General features: G+C 36.4%; 1 protein-coding gene across 1 annotated transcript in view; it reads left to right on the top strand.

Moving 5' to 3' along the window:
* The first annotated feature begins 130 nt into the window (after positions 1–130).
* Positions 131–20,584, top strand: part of LOC107088333 (neuronal acetylcholine receptor subunit alpha-2-like) — a 22,022-nt gene continuing 1,568 nt past the window's right edge. The window contains exons 1-5 of the mRNA XM_015380445.1: positions 131–494; positions 8,614–8,765; positions 11,075–11,119; positions 11,190–11,299; positions 15,459–16,872. Of these exons, the coding sequence (XP_015235931.1) occupies positions 443–494; positions 8,614–8,765; positions 11,075–11,119; positions 11,190–11,299; positions 15,459–16,872 (1,773 nt within the window). The 5' untranslated portion in view covers positions 131–442. The remainder of the gene's footprint in view (positions 495–8,613; positions 8,766–11,074; positions 11,120–11,189; positions 11,300–15,458; positions 16,873–20,584) is intronic.

Below are 20,584 nucleotides of genomic sequence, written 5' to 3'. Positions count from 1 at the left end.
GAGAGAGAGAGAGAGAGAGAGAGAGAGAGAGAGAGAGAGAGACGAGTTGAGGAGGCGGGAGATGGGAAGTGAGGGAGAGATAGAGGGTGGGGAAGAAAAGGATCAGCTACACTTGGTTAAGGAACTGAGCGAATGAGGAGGGACTTTTAAGAGTTGGATTAGAGGGGCTACTTTTTATGATTTAGCTCCTTTAACCTGCTGCAAAATTTAAAATCAACCAACTGTAAAGATGAGCATGTTGAACCTGCAGGATAACTGGACAGTCAGCTCACTGACATGACAATCATAGCTATCTGGCTGTTTAAGCTGCTCTAAAAAGAGCTGCTGCTACATGAGGGAGTTACTAGTGTTGGTCACTTCTACGATGACTGAACAGCAGGACTAAAATCCAGAGGGAGTTTAGGGAAGTTCATCCATAGGGTTGGAAACTGCTGAAGCCAAAATGGAAATTCATACATCCCTCTGTTTGGTTTTAATTGCTATAACTTCAAGAGGTAAGTTTAATTAATTCCCTCCATTGTATTATATCTGATTTCCTTTGACAATATAAATAACTGTCTGAATGGGCTTAACAAGAACTTTTTGCATAGCATCACATAATAATATTTATGGTGCAGCATGTCAGTGTATCATATTTTATCACATATGATTTTATTGAACCACATCACATTGTACAAAATGTGTCATATTTTCTTCTATTATAATGCATTAAAACTCTTTCTGTTGCCTTTTATCAAATAAGAATCACTTTACATAATGAAACATATATATTTTATTGTGTTGCATCTTATCTCATTGTATCTCGTTGCATTGCTGTGTCAAAGTAAATTTTCTGAATCATAATATATAACAATTTTTGTCACAGTGTATCCCAATATATCAGATTAATTTATTAGTTTGTATAACATTGTATCATAATGTAGTATTTTATATCACAAGTACATTCCCCCCAAAAAATTTAAAAACAATCCACTGGACTTGGTTTCCAAGTTTGAGGACATTTCACTTTCCATCCAGGAAGCTTTTTCGATTCAAAATGTCAGAATTAGAGTTCGAGGCTTTATATAGTAGCCCAAGAAATAGTTTTGCTTAAAAAAAAAAAGCAAATTGAAACAGAAGAACGGGTCCACCCCTTAGGATTGGGGAGTCGTTTTGGGTTCCTTGTTAGCCTGCAATACCCAATACTAGTCTATGTCTCTGAAAGGGGTTCGTTAGTGGCAATTATTGCCTTGGCTGTTTTTGAGAGCTGAAACCTGAGTCCACCCCCTCTGTTTAGGGTTTTCTTTCTAACATAAATGGCTATAAATTGCTTCCTTCACACACCTTTCAAACCACCTGTCTTCTTTGTCCAGAATGTGAAGATTCTGGTCCTCAAATGAGTGTCACTTGTCCTTAAGGTGGAAGAGGACAGCAGAGTCCTGTCCGGAGGATGTAGGACTTGGTTTCCAAGTCCAGTGGATTGTTTGTTTTTTTACTTTTTTGGAATGACTATGACCTGGATGACTGAGAATCTTCACCAGCATATCTCAAGTACACTGCATCAATACTATACATTTTGACCAATTTCGTATTACATTGCTTCACAACATACAGCATTATATAATACCATTTTTATCTATAGTATTTCACATCATTTCATATCATATTGTTTGTATTATAGAAAAGCATTACATTGTATTACAGCATGTAACATAATTATATATTTCTTTATCTTATCACATCAGATGAGCATTATATCATTTGTGTCATATCATACTAAAATGTTTTATATAATATCCTAACACACCGTATTCATATCATGCCACAGTTACATTGTACCATATATATTACAAAAATGAAATAAAAAGTATCATAATGTAGTTCTTTGTATTACATTGTACTGCATAATGCCACATTCTATTGCATTGCATCAGTCTGTATGCTTTCATATCCCATTTTGGTTTGACACGTAACATTGTATCGCAACACATAATACACTTAATGGTACACCTTAACACTTAATGGTACAATAAATTGTATTATATCCAAATATTATATCAGAATTTAAAACAATTGTATGAAATTGTTTTAAAAAATCAGATTGTATTATATCACACAGCTTTATATTATACTGTATAATACTGGATTGTTGTTCTCTTGTCATGTTTTGTATGTACAGAACAGGACCACAATGCAGATATAAACTTGGCATGAGTATGGTGGAGCTTTAATAATAGAAAGAGAAAACCTACAGAGCTCACACAAGGAGAACATGTCATGGAATACAGGCAGAGTAAAGGGATGAACCAGTCAGGGAGCTTATAAATTGTAGGAGTGGAGGATGACATTGGATCAGATGAGCTAATAAAGGGGATGAGGAACAGCTGGGAAAGGACTATGCTGGGGAACTAAGGGAGGAGGACTAATTAGCCCAGAGTGAACTTAACTAGACACAAGGGAAACTACAAACTATGTGGTAAAGGACTGACCTAAAGAATAACCTAAAATACACAGAACAATAAGTATATTTGACTTAGGGTTGCCAACTGCCCCTTGAAAAATGGAATCATTCCGTATTTAGAAATAGAAGGACCTGTCCCATATTTAGTGGAAAAGAAATGCACTTTGTCCCGTGTTACTGTGAGAGTAAAAAAATAGTCAGTAAAAAGCCAATGGAAAATGAAGAACAAGGGCACGTTAGATACAAAACTTATGGTAAACTTGTTCCCGGGCCCTGTCCTTCGTTGTGACCAATGAGCTGACAACATACATTACAGGGTAACGATCCAGAATACTCTCACCCCATTGGTCGAGCCAAGTGTTGTTCACAGAGAAGATAGCAGGAGAAAACAGAACTGCTTTACTCAGCTTTATTCTGCAGCTCTCAAAGACAAACAACTCTTCAACGCTGCAAGAGCTCAGAGGAAATACAAGTGGAAAAAGTGGGCTATCGCCACATAATGTTGCATTTAGCTAATGATTTTTTTTTTTTTTTTCAGTTTTACAATTGTAGCCTACTGTCATTGCATTTAAGGCACAAATATGTTTGCTGTTGCACCAAAAATGTGCACTATTTATTTATTATTTTATATAAATTTTTAGAGTTTGAAGTTAAGCAGGACAGGCTTATGTTTAAGATACTAATTTTATTCAGCAAAGTTTGTTATGTTCTATGACACTCTTTATGAGTGGCGGCCTAGTGGTTAGGGCATAGGGCTTTGAATCCTGAGGCTGTGAGTTCAATCCCCCACTGCCACTCTGGCTCCCTGAGCAAGACCCTTAACCCCTCACTGCTACCTGGGTGCTGCACAATGGCAGCCCACTGCTCCCCAAGGGGATGGGTTAAATGCAGAGAATTAGTCTCGGTGCTCTGTACTTGTGACAGTGGAATGACAATAAAGATTAATTCTATTCTAGAGTGAATTGCTAGATAATAGTTTTTTTCCCCATGTGTTCATGTCACTCACAAATATGCATCTAATTCAATGCAGATTTATGTCAAATAGTTAAAAAAAATATTTCACACACAAAGGGGGGCTAAAAAAAAAATCACCACCCCAGGAGGGATAAAGACAATCGGGTCACATACTGTATTCCTAACATTGAACACTACGAAATAACCTGGTAACACCTAAAAAACAAATGATACAGAACTCAGAAGTGACAAAAACACTTTTGCCTAAAGTTAGTTATCATATTTGATCATAAATTGTCCTTTATTATCCTACTGGGATCACACTGGCCTTACTAATAGATGAACAGTACATATTAATTCTCTAAAAACCCCCATTTTCATTGGATTCCTGTAAAAACAGAAATGGAACTCTAATCACTGATTTCTTTAAGGTTGATTTCTAATAAGCATAACAATGCTTTTTGTATTTGATTTTTTAAGTTAATATATTTATTTTTGCCCCTAGTTTAATGTGGAAAAACAACTGATAAGGACCCGAGAAGGCAGCAGGACTTAAAACTAAAATAAACTTAAACTCCTCTTCTATTCTTAGTCATCTTTGTACATTCCAGACCCTGTCCAATTATCCACTGAGAGGGTAAGGATTTTATTGCCGAAGGCTAAATTCACAATATTATTCATAAGCTCTGACAAAAACACAACCTTGGGAACACATTTTTTACAGCTTTTTTTTCTTTTTTATTAAATAAGTTCAAATATTGTCACTGAAGCTTTTTTCTTGCCTAACAGAAGCTTTTTGTGTTTTGATGTTGGTGCCATAATGATCTGAATGAACCCAGATTTACTGTACAGAATGTCACAGCAAACAAACCTTGATCAGAGTCACACATAGTAAGGGCACACGAGATGCTCTCCTATCCAGTCCTATTAGCTGCAAAACAGCTTTAGAGTCATCTGGGATGTCACTTCTGTAATAAAAACATGTCAGCCCACATTTCTCTGACTCCGCATGAATAAAGAAAAACAAAACAAAAGCATCAGCGTTTAATCAAAACATGCACAAACATTTCAAGGTTATCAGGTGTCTAGACGCACCAAATAGACTCAGGTTCAAACAGCAACAGAAGAGATGGGGCTGGGATGGAGGGCTGTGGTAAAGGCATATCAATTTAATAAGATATTGATCCAAATCCTTTCAAAATGGTGGAAGCCGGTGTTCAGTCAGCCAAAGGACAGTCCATCAGTTTTGATTGAGTGGGCAGCAGACGTGAGCGAGGAACTATGATGGCAACACCTGTATCACAATTTTTAGGAGCCAAGTTAAAACAGCAAGAGATGTTTTTAGAAAATGTTCAAACAGGAGCGTGCTTTAAAGGAAGGCCAAAGCAAAAAGTATCTGAAAAATATACCAGGAACTGTTTATCTGTTCACTTTCTCACATTTGTGTGTGTGTGTTTTTTTTCTTTCTCTTTAAATTAAAACTGACATGGCATTATATTTATTCAAAACGATCTGTCCAAATAACATCTAATGCTGACATTTTCAAATATTTTGCAAAGCTGTCTCCCCCAAAAAGTCAACATCTCAAAATTTTGGAGCTAAATCTCAATAGCGTGATTCATACCTGCACAGGAAAAGCTACACACACACACACACACACACACACACACACACACACAGCTCTATTCACGCAAGCGCAAAAAAAATCACGCACACAGGACAAGCTCCACACACGCACAGCATGATTCATGCAAGCATACAAGATTAATACATGCGCAGTACATGATTCGCCAAAGTATTTCTAATCCATAAACATTTATAAATTAAATTACAAAGTACCAGTGGTTTTTAAACTTACTGAATTTTTGAGTGTGGATTTTGAGACTCTCCTAATACCCCAATACACAATCATTTTTTTTTTCATACAGGGGATGGTTTGCAACCAATCACAGAGCTCCCTACATAAGCCAATCACAAGAAAGTAATTGACGTGGGATAACTATTTGCTATTTTGTCCAGTGTTCTGTCAACTCAGCATACTTAGTAATACGTATTACATAGAGTTTCCTCTGTCTCCACTCTCCTTACATCCAATCACGCTGTTTTATTTTGTGATTTAGTCCGGTTTTTGTCATAGTTCGTGCATAAAATAACAGCAACAATAAAATTGTTCTCTAGGTTCGTTAGGTTTAAAAACAAAGATTGCATGTCAGTTAGATGAGTATCCTATTAAAGAATGATCGTCATTTTTTCACACAGAGTTAAATATTTATAGGGAGAGGATTCTAAAACCCAGTTGATATGAGATTCATTTGTTTTTAGTTTTTCAATATTATATTATATTCTAATATATTTTCAGATTGCACATAAATTGATTAAATCCGCTGGGGGAAAGGAATTAATTTAGGGTTAGGATTAGGATTCACTCGGTGATAACCTACTGAGCCTACTGGTACAAAGAAACTAAAAACATTTATATGTGCATTTTTCTATAGTACAATGTCTCAGGTGAGCTTCATGATGACTTTGTTCCATGTCCACTCTTTACACTGTCAAACAAAGACTTGATCTGTAGTTCTGGATCAGTAGGATGGCTGTCCATCATGCCACAGCACCACAAATCCTGTAGGAATTACTGGAGAGACTAAAATGGTTTCAGTTTGCAGCAAAGGGTAAAAAAGCACGGATGATGCAGTGAGTGGGAATGAGGGGGTCCCTGTTGACAGCACATTTCAGAGTGGGCACTAAGCAATAAACTCAATGAATTGTTTGCAGACCACTTTAACATGATGTCCTTGTGTAGAGGGATATATCTAGGGGGAGAAAAACTGGAAAGCTCTATGTTGCTCTATATTTAGGAATAAAGGAACTTTGATCTACTATAACCCTCCCTAGCATGAAATATGTAATCACAACCAACAATCCACTGAAGGCAAAAATCAATTTCCTCCACTGATTTACTCTGGAGACAGGTTAACCATCCAGAAGGTCAACCATTGCTTACCTATGCTAGACTATCTTTATGGTGACAAGATGGAAGCTCACTCCTCTAATGGGCATATAGCAGCCTTTTTAAACTTGGCCAAAAAGCCCCTAAGAGATTAACCCTGAAAAAAAAAAAACAACCCATAGAATTTAGCCCCAAAAAAGCGAAATTTTACTAGCAAATTGTATCTAATTTCTATAGCTATCAAAAACAGAAAAATTAGTGTGCTTAATATTTTTGGATTTCGATTGTATAGTATATAGTATATACCATAGAATATAGTATATACCAGAAACACTATAAAAAAATATTAACAGTTTACTTGTAAGATGAAAAACCCATTTTTCCATCAACATGCTCTATGAATTTCTCTTGTGATATTTTAATTTCATCTGGTTTAAGTCTGTACAAAATCTTCTTTAAGAAACCTTTTTGCTATCCAATTGATAATTGATTCATAAAAAAAAAAAATGACAGATAATCAACTAGCAAAATAATTGTTAGTTGCAGCCCTAATCTTTATTGTTACAAATGGTGCCACCATACATGTATTTTCTTGAATCTTCAACAGTTATTAAAAGTTCTTACGCTATAGATCTGCACAACTGGTCTGAATCATAACAGTGGTGGTAGATGCAGTACAAAAATTGCTGACTTTTTCAAAAAGAAAAAAGAAATTAGAATTGTGATTATTTAAATAAATTAAGATTTAGGAAATTAAAACTTAATTAATTGTTAATTGAAATTAATTTCAAACATTAAACTATTGGATTGGATTGAACAGCCAGTAGATGTAACCATTATAACTTCTTTAATTTAATACAGTTGTGCAGTTGTTCTTACGTGATCATTGAAATTAATACTGATTGAAATGTTTACATATATTCAATAATGTAATTTATCATTCTAATAAAAAAATCATCCCCTACAATATATGTTTTTAAATAATTTGATTAACAGCTATCAGCTTTTAATGATTATAATTGACAGTTTAATATTATCAGTTAACAACTGGTAACTTCATTATTAAATGATTTGCTTGAATTGCATTTAAAAAAAACATCATTTCCTGCGGTGTTTCAAGAGTGTGATTGAACGAAATAATGTATTTTTAGCCAAAAAGGTTAAAAAATAAATAAATTCATGTGTTCATGCATAAATGTGGAAAGTTACCCAACTAATTCTGGGTAACTTGCAATTTTAATTTGAGATGACGCAGATTTTTCAAGTAAACTGTCTCCAGATACTGTGGACCTCAAAATTATTCTTGTTCCAACACAAAAATGATCAGAAAGCACACAGCGAAGGAACTGGCAGTTAATGCCTTTCTTTCCCTAATCTGAATCAAGAATTAAATTGTATTTAACTCACTGTATATTGTTAAAATGGTCTTTTGATACTAGCCATTCAGAGACAATTAGAGAAATATACTCAAGAACAAGCTTAGCATGTTTATAGAGACATATCCAAGGCCAGAGTTCTTCAAAAAATAAGCCACAGTTTGGAATTATTGAAAATTTAATTGACAAGTTTTTGACATCTATGACGCATGTTTTTCTAATAGGTTGTTTGATCTAGATCTTTTAGAAAACCATATAGTTAGATAGGTTTAAATTATATCTTTAAAGTCACCAAAAGTGAGTAAAGTAAAGGAATGTAAATACATTTTTAGCAAAGTAGGCTTTCCTTCCTTTATCATCTCTCTGAGTTTCAACTCAGGTTATAATGTATCAGTTCAAATAAAAAAAGACAAGACATTGAAAAATTTACTTTGTGGAGACATAATGAAATATTAGTGATGGCCGCCACAAAAATCAAATAACTTCCAATGAAATGAAATGGGGGTGGAAGAAGGGGCCATCATGAGATGTCTCGACTTCAGTTCAGATTTATCCTCCTGCTTTTCCTTTTCCAGCCGCTCTGCTGCCCGCCTCCCTTTGTCTCATCTCTCAGTTACTGTCTTGTGTAACCATATGCCACCTGTATAATAGAGGTCACCCCACATTCACATTACACTCTGTATTCTTTGATAGAGCCGCATCAGCTGAATTTAAAGGATGGATGTACTATAAATGGAAGCAATATGTATTTGAGTCAATGTGAGATAGGTCTATTTCAAGCACAGAAATAAAAACAGCAAGACAAAGCAACATTTTCCAGAAACGTATACATGTATGGTAATGAAACTGAATATCTCCTTATTAATGTCTAATGTGTTTTTCTCTTCTCTTAGTGTGTTCTCAGGTTGGACCTCGGGCCCATGCTGAAGAGAGGCTACTTCAGAATTTGTTTGCGCATTACAATAAGCTCTCCCGGCCTGTGCAAAACACTTCAGACACAGTGCTGGTCCACTTTGGGCTTTCTATTGCCCAGCTAATTGATGTGGTGAGTAAAACCTCACATCCTCCTTAGGGTTCATTAGCAAACAGTCCGAAAGGTCATAATTAAAGTTCCTTTAAAAAAGTTCTTTATTTTTTACATTCTAACTAGACATTCTTTGCATTATGATTTAAATTTTCATTCTGACTTTATTCAACTATCTTCACTGTGTTTTATGTAATAGGCTAATACCAGTGCTGAATTGGGAAGTGGAGAAAAAAAAGAACACCAGGATTTTTTTTTGTATTAAACCTAAATGAATGCAAGATTTATGAATGCATGCATAAATGCATGGATTTTTATTCCCCTCCCCCAATTTAGTTCTTTGTACAGCCATATGTTGTTTCAATTACATGTGCCTCTTGGGTGTTTTAGTCTTGCCACTCTTTCTCAATCTAGACTTTGAATTTTTTGCGCTAACATAAATATGCTTTAATCTAAACCGTTCCCTTGAAGCGATGGCTGTGTCTTCAGAGTAATTTCTCAGATTAGCTTCCCTACAACTTTAAAATGAAAGTATTGAACTAATTAGACCATAGTACTCCCCTCTGGAAGTACTATGGTCCCCTACTTTACAATATGATTTTTGTGGAGCTAATAACTGTCCTATTGACTAATTGTTTCACTGCAGCTGTGGAGCTCTGCAGCTCCTCCAAAGTCACCATAGGCCTCTTAGCTGCATCTCTAATAAAAAAAAGAAAAAGTCTCACTTTCTGGCCTGTCAACTTTAATAGTTGTAGGTAGGTAACAGTATGCTATAGACTTCATTCAAAGATAACAATGAACCGAAATGTGCCCCATGTTTAAACATTTCTTTCAAGATGTTAAAAGCTTTCCAACACTTCATGTTTCTTGCTTTCCATGAATCTATCTGTTCACTGATGTTTTTCATAGAGGTCTTCACACAACAGCTGAATTTATACTGAGATCAAGTTACCAACAGATGAACTCTGACAGTAACTTGTTGCACTGGTTTTTATTTGGGGGTGTAAAAAATACTTTACATCCTTCCTCCCCATTAGTAATGTTGCACCAATACCAGTATTGGGGGTTCCGGTTCCACCCTTGAATTGTTGTTTTTGTTTTTGCCAGTTCCCACAAATTGGGGCCTGGTTCCCTTTTTGGGGGCCACCATTTTTTTCACTTTTTTTCCCCCTTTCCGGTTGGGCATTAAAAGTTTTTCTTGGTTTCCTTTTTTTTTGTTTTTTTTCTTGTTTCCGGCGGTAGGTTGCCGCTTGCCTGATGGCTGTTGTTTTTTATTCTAGTTGTATGTAGTTTTTCGTTTTTTCGCCCCCCCCTTCATTTTCTACCGGTTTTTTTTTTTTGGTATCGGTCTCTGCTGCTCCTGCAGGTCTCGGTTTTCAGTATCAGTGTCGGGCAATGGCATTGGTTTGGTGCTATAGTATCTATTAGTGCTCTGCCTTGGTCTATCATAATAAATAAAGGAAACCTTAGAAAACATAGAGGTCTTGGGCTGTAACTTAACTGTCTAGAAACTTCAAATAAATTCATGAATTGTCACATTGGCTCAACTGTACTGTTCAGCTGTGCTGTTAACACATTTCAGAACTCCATCACTACTCAACAGATCGGTGCTATCTGTAAATGGGGGGTTTATGGTTTGTCATTATGTTCTTGTGCAGCATTAATGTGTGTTTTCCATCCTACTCCCTCGGTTTATCTAGATTCATTATGGCTGGCTCAAACCTTCATCAAGCATGTAAACACATTTTGAAAAAGATTGCTTATCAGAGGAAATGAAACCCCAACAAAAGAGATTCTGTTATTTTCCCTCAAATTAAATTCAATCATCAGATATGCAAACACATGCAGAACACATTCAGAGCTGTCATCCAAACAGATATCCAGAAATATAAAATCTTACCAGAACATCTTTATTCATGCTTTTCCTCATGGTTTCCAACAGATGCAGGTTTGTTTTCAATAGGAATGAAGCATCCTCTCAAACTTAGCTGAAGAACCTTATAGATTGTGCAGCTAGCCTCACTTTTGGAAAAAAATTACAATTTGTTTTGACATTCGGTTAGTTGACAGTGTTTCCTCCAAATGCTTGGTTATGAGTGTCAACTCCAGCTGAAGTTGTCTTTTCCTGTGGACTCTATCTGCCGACTGCCTTGTCTTAGATGCTGTTAAGGAAAGCCTAAAGGGAGCAGCTTGCAGAAAACTAACGGGGTGTTTTTACAGGAAGCTGATATTTTTTTTATTGTTGGTGTGTTATATAGTAGACTTCTACATCTGCAGGTTGATGTGTTTATTTGGGAGGAAGTTTTAACATTTGCTTTTCCATCTGTTAGGATGAGAAGAACCAGATGATGACAACAAACGTCTGGGTTAAGCAGGTATGCGTATTCTATCAGGTATTCTGATAAAGAGCTACAGTACATGATGATAACTTATATTTTACTGCAGGAATGGAATGATTACAAACTCCGCTGGAACCCAGAGGAATATGAAAATGTCACCTCTATACGTATTCCCTCTGAGATCATCTGGAGACCTGATATTGTCCTTTATAACAAGTAAGGATCTGTTTTAATAATTTAGGTTACATTTCTTCTCTTAAAGCACTCCAACAGATGGCGTAGGTGAAGGGAAAAGATGATGAACCTGTTTCTTTGTCTTGTGCTCATTTCATAAAGTAATAATCTGGATGAAAACGTTAACTGGGTCAGCCTTAATGGAAAAGCTAATGAAGAAATTTCCAAATCACAGAAAGTAATACATGTAGTTAGGAGTAATGATAAAATGTAACTGGCTCAGTCTGAAGGGGCAGTGGATATTATTCTGCAGTGAGATTGCTGTAAAACGTGTTTTGGCTCAAAATCAGAGAGGTTAAAAACATTTGAAAAGCTGCATTAGAAACAAAATTTGGAGTTGGCATAAGGCATGATGACCAGATTATTTTTAAACAGATGCATTTTATAACCTGCAGACTATTTTAGTAAGAATATAAAGCTATAACTTTGTTTCACTTAATAAAGAACAAGCACATTTTAACCTAAAATGCAGCAAAGCACAATCTTTGTTGTTTTAATGTTACTTTTTTTTGTCACTGGACATAATATTCCTTCATACATACCTTATATGCAATAATAAATGGTTTCATATGCTTTAATTTTTTTTAAAATTGATTTTAAATTTTCTTCTAATAGTTTTATTATTTTTTTTTTTCGTTTTTATGTATATTTTTAACTCTACTTTAGTCTTTTAAAACCAAAGGAATATACGGATAACTTTTAATTATGGTATCTCTGATTTACATCAGTTAAAAGAGTGAATAGTTTCTCAATACTTAAGTAGCTTTTCACTACAGTAAATCCTATTTTTTTCTCCGACTTGAGGAATTTCTCTTCTCTTCAAGGAGAAATATGTTGCCATAGTGCTACTTTTACTTGAGAATAATCTTTTTTTGTTACTTTAACCGTCTCTGCACAGATCTACATATTAAAGGTTCCATATCTTGATTTTTAAGCATTTAAAAAACCAAACTACATTAGGTTATTCATTTGTTATAAAAACATAATTTTCTTCTGACCCCAAAGAAAAACAATTGCCTTTTAAGCAACGTCACTTCTCTGTGTGTTTCGTATTTCATGTCGTCACCATATCATACTTCTACGAAAGGCTGAACAAAATCTAAGAACGAGGCCAGAAAACAGATTTTGAGGAGTTTGTTTACATTGTGGGCACAGGGCAGTTAAGGCAAATGTTTACTGAAGGGAGCCTCATTCTATGTAGACACCTTCAAACTGCTCACTTTCCACAGGTGAGGGAGGGGCTGCTGCTCAGACAGCAAAACCTTTTACTGAAAGATGCATTAATGGAACTAAATACCACTTTGTGCATGATTCTGATAAAGGGATAGAATTATAAGATAGTAGAATAGTATTATAATTTAAAAGCTCAAATAAGTGGATTTTACATGATATAGACCAGTGGTCACCACCGTGGGGCCTGAGGACACCAAGGGGCCCTCAAGGACCTCGTGAGGTGCCCTCTGCACAGCACAACTCACTATTGGGCAAAGTTTGAACTTTAATTTTATTCTGTTGCACTTCAGTTTTAATCACACGTGCATTTATAGAGGCCTCAAAATGACAATATCTTAAATACATTTAGAAAGTAAAAGAAATATTAAAAATATGTTGTTTATGCGTGAAGTTTAGGTGGAATACAAACTCCTCGAGTTCATAGGTCAGTACTGGCAACTCTCCTTAAGGTTTAGAACCCATGAAGGACCTATAAGCCTTTTAAAGCTTGCTGAGCCCTTATATAGACTCTTTAAAGAACAGGAGTATCTGATACAAATTTCAGTGCAAATGCTTTGTTGAAATCAGAAACTGCAGTTGAAATTGACATTTTTTCCCCTCTATCTGGGATTAAGCCTTCTAAAATGTCTCCTGTTTTGAGATCAGGTGGAATTAGCAAAATCAGAGAATTTTGTCTTGCCTTCTGTAAATCAGAACATAGTGTACATCAAGATCAGTATTCGTCATGATATCATGTAAGAGGTTCAGTAAGAAATGTTCAGTTAAACTTCTGAACCTGTTGACAGGTATGTTGGTCCACTGGCTATGAGCAAGGTACTTTAATTTGTCAAGAATGTTTTTCGTTTTTAGAATTTTTTTTTTTTACGAAAATTTATATTTTAAATTTTCTAAATTATCATTCAGTACATTTTTATTTATTATAAACTTTTTCAGTTTTGTGTTATTTGAATGACTGATGTGAATTTATAATTTTCTTTTATGACATAATAAAGGTAATTTAAAAAAAATTGGTTGCAGCTTTAGTCTTAAAGGTATAATGGATGTTCTTTTCAGAGTGGATCATCAAAATAAATGATCTTCCTAATTGTCAATCATTCTGGTGATGTGTCTATGCATGGCCGTCCTATGTGCTCATCCCCATTTTCACTTACAGGTGGTGAGTCTGACATAGTGGAAAAATTGCAAATCTTCTTTTGGAAAGTAAGCTTGTATGAGCGATTCAAACAGCAACTTTTAAACAGAGCGTGCATGAGGAGAAATGGACTCGCACGCGTTTAATAAGCATTTCCTCTTGGGAGTTGGTAAGGGGTTGTCTTTTAAAAAAAATAACAAAAATCCTCCATTATACCTTTGAGCGTTACATTATGGGCCCACCTCTTGCATCATGATTGGTCCAATCTGCTTTGAACTGGAGAGTATTGAGTCTTACACGAACAACTCCCCTTGTAAAGGCTGATTTATACTCAGAAACCAGGTCGTCTGCTTGTGTTGCAGTGAACGTAAATGTGGCCCCTTCTTCTGCAGACACTCTGGTGCACCTCTCCCAAAATGTAGGTGACCGCAGACAGTACCGCGCACAGGAGGCCTCTGATTGGTCAAATCTATATCCGCTCTACACTAAGCGTTTTTCCTGTTTGTTACCTTACCGGCTAGATTTGTTTGTATGCCCGCCATTGTTGAAAACGACTCGTGAAGATAGACCAACTTGAAGAGCAGGGAGAGTGAGAATGCTGGGACCCTTTTTCCACCTGGGTCCACGCTCTTTTCCTCCTTCATGTCCCTCCATTATAGCACAAACTTTTCCCCACTTCCTCACCGCCTCGGCCATATCTAGACCCACAGCTAGTTCGCGATTGTCCCTCTTGGGTTGTGGCATGGAATAAACTTAGCACAGACCATGCTTCAATATTGGGCATAAATCAAAAATATCTGCGAAATGCTCACTGCAACACACTGCTGCTGGAGTATAACTAGAGCTTGGATGTGTCGGGGTGGCCGGGGTTGGTTTCTTTTGTGCAGTAGTTTTTTTTGTTGTTTTTACTTTCCTTTCCTCGTTATTTTTTTGGCTACTTTTTTCTTTTTGTCCTTACATTTTTGGACATGTGTCTGTTGTTTTTGGTCCTTTTTTTTTTAAAGCTTTGCTGATGTGTTTGAACAAGACAGCTTATAAACCTTTGCAGTTAGATAAGTTCTGTTTAGAGGAATGAGCCAAAACACCTGATCCCTTATGAAAGGTATCCTAGAGGATTTGAAAAATTTAATTCTGAATATGAAAAATAGAGAAAAAATAAAGATCCCTCTTAGTATTTTGCCACTCAGTGAAAAGATATAAGTAATCTTTAATGACCTAAACAGGGAAGATTTATTCTGATTTCATTTCAAACAGGATCTTTTCTTCAAGCTACAAAAGCTATTAAGGAAAGCATAATAAGATTACGGATGTCTTGTTGATCTCAGACTACTGTATTTCAGATTCAGTATGTACTCAAATGATGTGGTGCTCAGGTGTGTGAGGGGAGATCTAAAATGAAATGAAAGCTTTAGTGTCCACAAAGAGATTAGCCAAATTAACTAGAGGGAGATGATTAAAAGAAAGGAGCTCTGAGCAGCTGTTGCTCAGAAAGATCAAAGGGAAAATCATAAAAATTGGCCTAAAAATAAACTTTTACAATCATTTGGTAATGACTTATCCATACTAGTTGAATATACTCGAATATTCTTACAAATAAAACCTTTAGCTATTCACGTTCGTTATATGTGTATCATAAAGAAATCAAGTATATTTATGAGACCTTACCCAACCATAAAATATGTCATTCCATTGATTTCACAAGCATTAGGTTAACAATAGAAAAAATGTAAACTAAACTCCCCACGTTTCCTTCTATTATGCCTCTCTCTTTTTTAGTGCCGATGGCGACTTTGCTGTAACTCACCTTACAAAAGCTCACCTGTTCTATGATGGTCACATCAAGTGGACGCCGCCTGCCATTTATAAGTCATCTTGCAGCATAGACGTGACTTTTTTTCCCTTCGACCAACAAAGCTGCAAGATGAAATTTGGTTCCTGGACCTACGATCGTGCCAAGATCGATCTGATCAGCATGGCAAGTGACGTTGACCAGATGGACTACTGGGAGAGTGGCGAGTGGGTCATTGTCAATGCAGTGGGCAAGTACAACACAAAAAAATACGAGTGTTGTGCAGAAATCTATGCCGACATCACTTACTACTTCATCATTCGGAGGCTTCCTTTATTCTACACCATAAACCTGATTATCCCCTGTCTGCTTATCTCCTGCTTGACGGTTCTTGTCTTCTATTTACCGTCCCAGTGTGGAGAGAAGATCACCTTATGTATATCAGTTCTACTGTCCCTAACAGTGTTTCTCCTGCTAATTACAGAGATTATACCATCCACATCCCTGGTGATCCCCCTGATTGGTGAATACCTCCTCTTCACCATGGTTTTTGTCACACTCTCCATCATAATCACAGTCTTTGTGTTAAATGTGCATCACAGGTCACCAAAGACTCATGGCATGCCTCAGTGGGTGCGTAGGGTTTTCTTGGATTTGGTGCCACGTTTTCTTTTCATGAAACGTCCACCGGGCACAGCGAAACAACACTGCAAGAAGCTGATTGAAATGATGCATCGCCCAACAGTGATTTCCACAACAAACAACTCACAGGCTTTTTGGGTCGGACTGGACACAGAGCTAAGACAGATGACACAGGCAAAAACTCCACATGACAGCCCTAGAATCCTTGTGTGCTCACCTTCTCCACCTTCTTCCCCTCAAGTTGACCGCAGTAAAGATCATCCATTGAGTGCTAACATTTTCCATAGATCCGCCTCTGCCAAATACTCTGTCCTCACAGAAAAGCATTCCCTACGTGGATACAACTCTGCAACCATGTGTGCCTCTCAGTTATCACTGCCTCCAACTCTGCCCCTGGGCTCACTTCACAACTTGTCTAGTGAACAGCCGAGTACTCTGGCTTTAAATGGCCGTTCCCAAAGTGCAGAGCAGATGTGCAACCAGCATGAGCAGGTTTCACCGAGATCTGAACATATTTGTCGCTCACAGAGCTTCAAATACCGCTGTTTCCACAATGATGGTGTTTTGGGGAGCCCCAGGCAGGTACAAGAAATGGTTTCTGAAGAACACTTGACCAAAACGGCAACAGCAGTGTCCACCAAAGAAGCAAGCACCCAACAAGATACTCAGATTCCAGCAATATCCCCCGCTGTGCAACAAGCCATAGAGGGAGTTCAGTACATTGCAGATCATCTCAAGGCAGAGGATGCAGACTTTTCAGTAAGTCATAAGAATTTACCTTTCTCTTGTAACTTAAAGCGTTAGTGATAAAGCTGGAAGACATCATTGCAGAGAGCTTGTAACTTTCGATATTAAGGTGTTTGACCTAAGATGCATCAAGTAAATACTCACTTTTATTCCAAAGCTCCAGGTTTGTTTGTAATCCTAAAAGTGTTTCTGCAAAGTGGATAGGGAAAATACATTTTGTTGTGTTTGCTAAAATATATATAAAAGAGCAAAGGACCAACACAGGCGAGTGAGGCCAGACAAAAAGTCCATAACAAAGTATTTTATTTAACACACTAAAAACAAACCAAGGTAGACCTTTACTTACGACCTTAGAGAGTCATTATCCTTCAGTTTATCGTCACCTCTATGTCATGTTTTCTGCCGATTGCCCCTAAGGAGTCACCTTGTTGGTAGTTTTTAAAGATTTAACTTAAGAAATGTTAACAAAATACATTCTTGTGACAACCTGCTAGAAAAAAGTGCTTATAGATTCTTTCTTAAATTGGTTCTTTGTTAAAAAATTCTGTTCTCTGTCAAACCTCCCAAGTTTTAAGCTTTTTTATATTTGTTACACACTGAAAAGGTCAAAGAACTGCAGCCTAACAAACAAATTAGACACATCTTTGAAAATGGTAATTGGACTGAAAATGAGATAAAATAAATACATCCAGAAACCTTGAGGAATACATAATAGAACACACTTCAAAAATTACCCAAAAATTGTTTTTCGAAGGAAATATACAATAAAATGTTGAAAGACATCTTTTGAAAGTACAAACATCAAACTATTAAATTGATAGGAGCGTTTTCAATTTCCGTTTTTCTTTATAAGATTGTAAACTAATGTGTTGTCAAAGCAAAAGGCAGTCTGTGTTGATTTTCAGATCTGATATATGTCTGAGTAGAGATCTAAGAAAACTATCCAGTCTCCTAATACTAAGTGAAAAATGCCAAGCTTAACCTCTTTGTCAGCAAAGTTAAACATTTTCTACATCTTGATGATGGGCCAGTGTTCTGTTTGCTGCTGAAAACTCATTTCTGCATGCCAGACCAATGCTACAAAACTGTCTATAAACAGGAGTCCTTAAAACATTCCTGATCAAACAGTCTATAAAAGAATCACTGCAGTCTCTATAGTCTACTTTATATTATGTCCGCCCTGTTTGCTTTATCAAGGCACTTCTTAGAAGCATATCCACTTATGAGAATAGAGATGACTCAGAAAGCTTCTTCAAATTCTTTGGAGACTGACTGAAGCTGAATTAATTTAGTTGACACTCTAAAAGGCCATAATACTTTTGTTAATAAATACCACACTAATATTTTTCACCTTCCTATCTAAGTTTGTTGACTGTAAACAATAAAAACAAGCTTTAGCTCCCAAACATGCTTAGAAATAAGTGGAGGTTTATGTCCACTGGTTTTAACATCAGCACCTTTTTGCTTTAGCTTTCACTTCCATGTGAAATAACATAATAATTAACATAATAATTTCACAAGCTTATGATATACAGCAGGGGTAGTGGGGTCTGAATAAAGAAAATCATCAACCAGACATTTTTACAATCCAAACAGCATTTACAGTAACATGGAAATAAAATTAGGTTTTTATGCATCCATGTTATATATATTGACTTTTTAAATAAAAAAAGATATTAAAAAAATATAGAAAATGTTTCCATTTTAAAATCTAAAGTGTTTTTTGAAGCAGAGAACAACAATCGCTCAGTTTCTTGTATAGACAATTTCCCGATTTAAATATTTATAAAACAGCTGAACTGATAGTTTGTTTTGGTTTTTTTCTCTCTTTTTTTTCTTTCTTAATGAGAGCAGTGGGCTTTATTCTGCCCTGCAAGGCTTTAAACCTGGGTTTGAATGGAGACAAAGCCATTCTAAAGCACTTATCAAGGTGCTCATTTTGAGCCTTAATCGATATTTATTTTTGATTATTTTCATGATGGAGAATCCTGCTTCACAGCAGTAGAACAGTAGTACAGCCAAACATACTAACAATGTGCAGGGTCTTCCTTGAGCACAACATTTCACTTTTCTTTCACCAGTTCACCATGGTTCTTCGAGCAGTCCACACTTTCTCTGCTCTCTTTTTCTCATCGTCTTCTCCTTCTTTCCCATCGCCCAGCTTGCCACAGGTTTGCCTGCTGTGTCTAAAAGTAGCAGCAGCAGCAACCCAGATTGACAGCAGCTCATTGGATCATTTGTATCACATGTAGCCTGGTCCCGGATGCTCCGCAGGGCTTTACATATTAACAGGAAAAGCGGCGCAACTGAAGTTAGACACTATCGTCAGACAACATGCTGTAATTTATAAATGTTGGGTCCAATCAGTTTGGGTCCCGATTAGCCAGAAGGTGGGTTTGAAACGGATCCTATTCTGCTAATCTGTACCCTCTGCTATTCAAGATTCAACATGTTCAATCAGTTTTCAACATTTTGCTGCTGAAAACACTGGTAATATACAGTGTCACCCTTTGATGAAACAAAGTCATGTTGTAACTAATCTAAAAATGTCAGGGTGGCGCAAAGGTTAGTGCACCGACCCATGTACGGAGGCGAAATGTGGACGACCCGGGTTCAATTCTGACCTATGGTCCTTTGGCACATGTCTCACCCTCTTCTGTTAGCCTACTGTCCAAAAAACAAGCCTCTAGTGTTAAAAAAATAAAAGACAATTTCAAAACAATTAGCCTAAAATTCTTTTCTCAACTAATAACAAGTGATTTAATGTAAACAATAAATCACAAGCAATTACACAATCTTTGAAGCAATTCCCTTCTGCGCTACATTGCTAATACTAGCCTGTGTTAAAGCAAAAAATCGCAAAGGGTTTTTATCTTCAATGACAGATGTCCCAATAATGCTCTTGACTTCTCTATAAAGATACAGTTCATTTATGTTTTGTCAGCCGGTGATATTATATTAATGTTAACATAATTGGTGCCAATTACATGCTTGAAAACTCTAAGTTAATGTATTTCAGTGACTTAGCTGACAAAATAATATATTTTATACAGACTTATACTGAGACAGATGATTTCAAGGCTTTGCTTTTGTTTATTATGATGTTTTTTTTAGCTTACAGCTAATCAAAACACAATATTTATGATTAGAACATTACATAAGACCAATTAGAAAAGGAGAGGCCATGAGGTAGAGGTGAGTTCTTGTAGTTTGAATGGAGTTCCCTACTGATAAGAGAGGCAGGAATCCAAAAACCCAACACAAAAATGCAAACAAACCAGAACCATGGAGTCATCGAGGAAAACATGCACGAGGAGCCAAGGAAAGATGAGGAAAGACGAGGAACCAGCACTGAGGAACTGCACAGGGAGAGTTTATAGGGGAGACTGAACAAAGACAGAACTAATGAGCTGATTAGGAACAGATGTAAAGAGAGGATTCTAGAAGGGAGCTAAGGAAAAGGAGACAAACACAAGAGGGCAACAAGGAAAAACCTAAGAACTCAAATATAGCCAGTAAACACAACAAAATAGGAATTAAACCAATAAAACTAGGAAACATTGATCAAAGTAAAACTGAATACTCAAAGGAAAACTTAACAGAACTAAGACCGTGACACTCACAGTCGTTTTTTTTCTACCGAGTTAAAAAAATATAGGCAAGGCAAGGCAAATTTATTTGTATAGCACAATTCAGTACAAAGACAATGCAAAGTGCTTTACAT

This window comes from Cyprinodon variegatus, unplaced genomic scaffold, assembly GCF_000732505.1.
Source record: "Cyprinodon variegatus isolate N-32 unplaced genomic scaffold, C_variegatus-1.0 Scaffold214, whole genome shotgun sequence".
NCBI lineage: Eukaryota > Metazoa > Chordata > Actinopteri > Cyprinodontiformes > Cyprinodontidae > Cyprinodon > Cyprinodon variegatus.
The sequence above is the reverse complement of the archived record's forward strand: the minus strand, read 5'-3'. Positions and strand labels throughout refer to the sequence as shown.